This window comes from Juglans regia, chromosome 1, assembly GCF_001411555.2.
Source record: "Juglans regia cultivar Chandler chromosome 1, Walnut 2.0, whole genome shotgun sequence".
In the NCBI taxonomy this organism is placed as follows: domain Eukaryota; kingdom Viridiplantae; phylum Streptophyta; class Magnoliopsida; order Fagales; family Juglandaceae; genus Juglans; species Juglans regia.
In genome coordinates, this window is record NC_049901.1 from 40,898,488 (window position 1) to 40,902,821 (window position 4,334).

The 4,334-nt window shown below is 28.4% G+C and overlaps 1 protein-coding gene across 1 annotated transcript; it reads left to right on the plus strand.

The window, feature by feature from the left end:
- The first annotated feature begins 3,122 nt into the window (after positions 1-3,122).
- Positions 3,123-4,334, plus strand: LOC108995624 (umecyanin-like). The gene is made up of 2 exons (XM_018971215.2): positions 3,123-3,562; positions 3,744-4,334. Exons 1-2 carry the CDS (start codon positions 3,373-3,375, stop codon positions 4,127-4,129), a joined length of 576 nt encoding a protein of 191 aa, XP_018826760.1. The 5' UTR covers positions 3,123-3,372; the 3' UTR covers positions 4,130-4,334.

The following is a 4,334-nucleotide window of genomic DNA, read 5'->3' on the forward strand; positions in this document are numbered from 1 at the left end:
AAAATATTCAAAGGTAGGTTACCAGATCAGAATGATTCAAGAATTCTAGAAGAAATTATGTTCTTGTCACATTTGGAGAAACTATAAGGTTTTCTTCAAAGAAATACTTGAATATAACCTGAAAATTGAAGCTTTCCCGTTTATTATATATATATATATATATATATATATATATATATAACCAGTGCAGGCTGCAGTTAGAGGTATCTTCATAAAGAAATGAGAACGCAGGCCAGGTCATGTTCTTCATGAAATAATGTTGTTTTGTCCGAGAAACAATTAATTACTCATATAACATCATTCGAGGAAGAAGTTAATTAATATGAGTAATGATTCAACACAACATGTGAGATTATATATGTGTCATGTTATATATAGTTAAGAGTTGTGGAGCGCCGTGTACTTTTTTTTATAAAGAAGTGTGTGGTGAGATTTATTATTAAAAAATTATTATTTTATTTTTATATAAATTTTATATTTATTTTTTTTTATTTTTAAATGTGCGACACTCTTGACTCAAATATGATTTCTATGAATTAGCTCCCAATAGCTCAATTATATAGCAATAAAGTATTATCTAAAAGCTGGAATGGTCAACTTTGACGGCCGCGAGAAGACGTGCAGTTCCAATAAAGGGGGTAATTATAACAAAAAAATCTACTCAACCTCCTACTATTCACACAACTTCCACACTCCATATTATTTTTAATTTTTATTATTTTTTTTATTAAATATTTATTATATGAATAATAAATAAAAATTTTGAAATAATTTAAAAAGAATAAACTCAAAAAAAAATTTAAAAAAAATATTAAAAATTTAAAAAATTTTAAAAAATATGTAGTGTGATGTGTGATGAAAGTTGTGTAACAAAACTCGTTATATAATCTCACGAAGTGGGTGCGAACCTTCCTATACTAAACTTATTGGCCAACGTGATGGATTAGCATGCAATTTCAATATTTATTGCTAATGCTGCGGATAGTTGTAGAGTATATACAGTTATTTTGAAAAATAATAGAGTTTATTATTAAAAATTTTATTTTTATTTTTTTATATGAATTCTGCATAAATTTATTATTTTTAAAAAAATAATTGTATAGCGCTTGCACACTTACGACTGTAATTATTTTTTATAAATCAATAAAGTTTGTACGTACGCTATTAATCATTTATTGTTAGTTGCATCAAGTCATAAAGATTAATCAATTGTTTTAGATAGAAGAAAAAAACAGGTAAAATTCAGTTTTTACTTATATAGATAGAAATGCTTTAATCTTATCAAAATTAACGTGACTTAATTTAATGTGCCAGATTTATTTTACATTGAAAAAAATTTAATTTTAAAAAATTAATTACTTTTCTTACAAAGATCAAAGGGAGACCGAGTCCCACTTTGACTACATCAAATAATTTCTTTGTGATTTTGAAGACCATTGATGGGGTCCTTTCTTGTCTTATTTGTGAATACTAAATATTCTATTTCGTTTAGATACAAAAATAATTTTATTATTATAATTTTTACATAAAAAATAAAAAATAATTCAATATTTTTAAATTTTCAAATAATAATAATATTAAAAAATAATATTTTATTTAATTTTTTATTTAAAACTATCTTATCTCATCTCACTATTCAAATAGAATCAATACCTAATCATAAAATAATTAACTATATGATTTTGAAAATGAATAATACTAAATATAGTTTTAATATGTGTAAATTTCACCTTTTTTTTTTAAATAATATGCATGTCCACTTTAATAAGAATATTTTAATTTTTTGGAAAATATTTTTTTTATTTATGCATAATATATATATATATATTTATATATATTTTACCATCATACGAGATAGGGCTTTCCGTGTTGGACTTGGCCCCATGGGTTACGTTGGTTTTATTGCAGGGTGTTTTTGGTATTTTACTTAATCTAGATTTTTTCTAAGTACATTTGTAGCCCCTCAGTGGACCGACCTATTTACCTAATAGCTTTAGTAAGTTAATTAATTTCCTATCTACCATCTTATTCGTTGATGCAGAAGCTGGCTAGCTGGTCAAGACTTTTGGCCGTTTGAACATGAAAGTAGTCCTCCCTGGCTCCTGCACTTGAATATGAAACATGTTAGGCGACCATTATACATAGCAGTATCCCATTTGACAACCATCAACAAAAATTATTTTCTTTTATTTTTACAATTTCCTTTTTTACAAAAATATTAAGATTCCGTTTGAATATAAAAACGATTTCATCATATCTCATTATATCATTATAATTTTTTCAAATTATTTCTATATAAAATATAATAAACAATTCAATTTTTTTAAATTTTAAAATAATAATAAACAATTCAATATTTTATTCAAATTTTCAACTTTTATTTTAAATTAACTCATTTCATCTCATAATTCGAACGAGACCAAAATTTATTCAAGAAAAATTTAAAAAAAATTACCTTATTATATATAAGTTATTAATATATTAAAAATCATTAAATTAAAAAATTAAAAATTAAAAATTAAAAAAAAATCTTATAAATAAAATATAAGTACATGCAGTCTTATTTCTTTTTGGAACCATAAAAATGACTTTGATTGATATTGGCCGTCAGATGAAAAAATGAAAGAAAAATATCTCAAATGCTTGATTTGACCACTAATTTAAAAAGAGAAATTATATTTACCGTTACTACTTGAAAATTGTATGGACATATTTTTTATTAAATAAAAAAAAATCATTTTAAAAGAAATAATTTTATAATTTTAAAAAATTTTAAAAATAAAATTATTAGACTTGACTGCAGGCCAGCATTGCTCATTTAAGAATGACAGATCAAAGTACTATCTAACCTGCAGTTTGAAATGGTTCATTGCACTGATTTAACTACTTACCTAACAGTCTTCGAATTCTTAATTGCTTACCTCCTCTCCTCTGACTTTATTTTATGAGAGATATTGCTGATCATGAGATTTTTTAAGTTTGGTTTTAATAATGAAAAAATAAAGTGATTTTTATTTAAATTATTACATTTTCAACTCAATGTGGAGAACATATTTATATATTTTAAAATTTAAAATATATCTTTTAAATTAAGTTATATAATATAATCCGACGGCTTAGAATAGATTATTTTTTTATTTACTTTTCTATTGATGTTCGTTTTCCAACCCTCAAGCTTAGCTAGGGCCCTCAACTACTACTTGTATAACAATGGCAATTGGTTTTCCTTGTATATAAATACATCCAAGAGGAACACAAGGCCTTCCAAATTAAACCCACACATCTCTCGGACCCAAAAAGCCGAAACATAGAGAGTACAGGGGCGACTGAATTTGCTAAGAACACATACAGATAATACATATATACATAGATATGGCTACAAGAAAGAACGTGGCACTTGTTTTTCTAGTTTTAACTGCTGCGGTAGCAGTGCTGCATGAGGCAGAAGCTGCGTCTCATGTGGTTGGAAACTCCACCGGTTGGACCGTTCCTCCTTCTAACGGTGCTTCCTTCTATTCCTCCTGGGCTTCTGGTCTTAACTTTTCAGTTGGTGATACCCTAGGTGAGCTTTGATCTCTCTATATATACAGAAAATTTACCCTATTTTAGCTAGCTTTTCCCTATACTCTCTCTCTCTCTCTCTGTTATATATATATATATATATATATATATATATGCATGGAAAACGAGCTGAAGCTGAATTTTCCTATATATTCCGTGTTTTTTTTTTTTTTTTTTTGCAGTCTTCAACTTCCAAACTGGAGTACACGACGTTGCGACAGTTAGCAAGGCTGCTTTTGACTCCTGCGACACCGGCACTACTCTCTCCCTTCTAACCACTGGTCCAGCAACTATAGAGCTCAATGCTACCGGAGACAACTACTTCATCTGCACTGTCGGACAGCACTGCTCCGCCGGACAAAAGTTATCCATTAATGTCAAGGCCGCCTCCGGCAGTCCTTCACCATCATCTTCACCACCACCTCCATCTACAACTACATCACCACCACCTCCAGCTTCAACTACCTCTCCACCACCTCCACCGTCTGGCTCATCCGCCTCATCTCTCGCTGCTACTTTCTCTGTTGTTCTCATGACCATAGCCTTAACTATGTTTAATCTGTCTTAATTAGTTTAATTTGTTTTCTAGTTTCTGTTTCCGTTTCATATACCGATCGAACCTTCTCATCATGCATATGGGGGGTTTTGGTACTTGGAAATTAAATTCGTATTTGATGATACTATTAATTTGTTGTGTTTTCTGAATCTTTTTTTATGATGAGTGATCAAATAAAATTGGAGACTCTCCTGGCCTGCTCAATTTAAATAACATA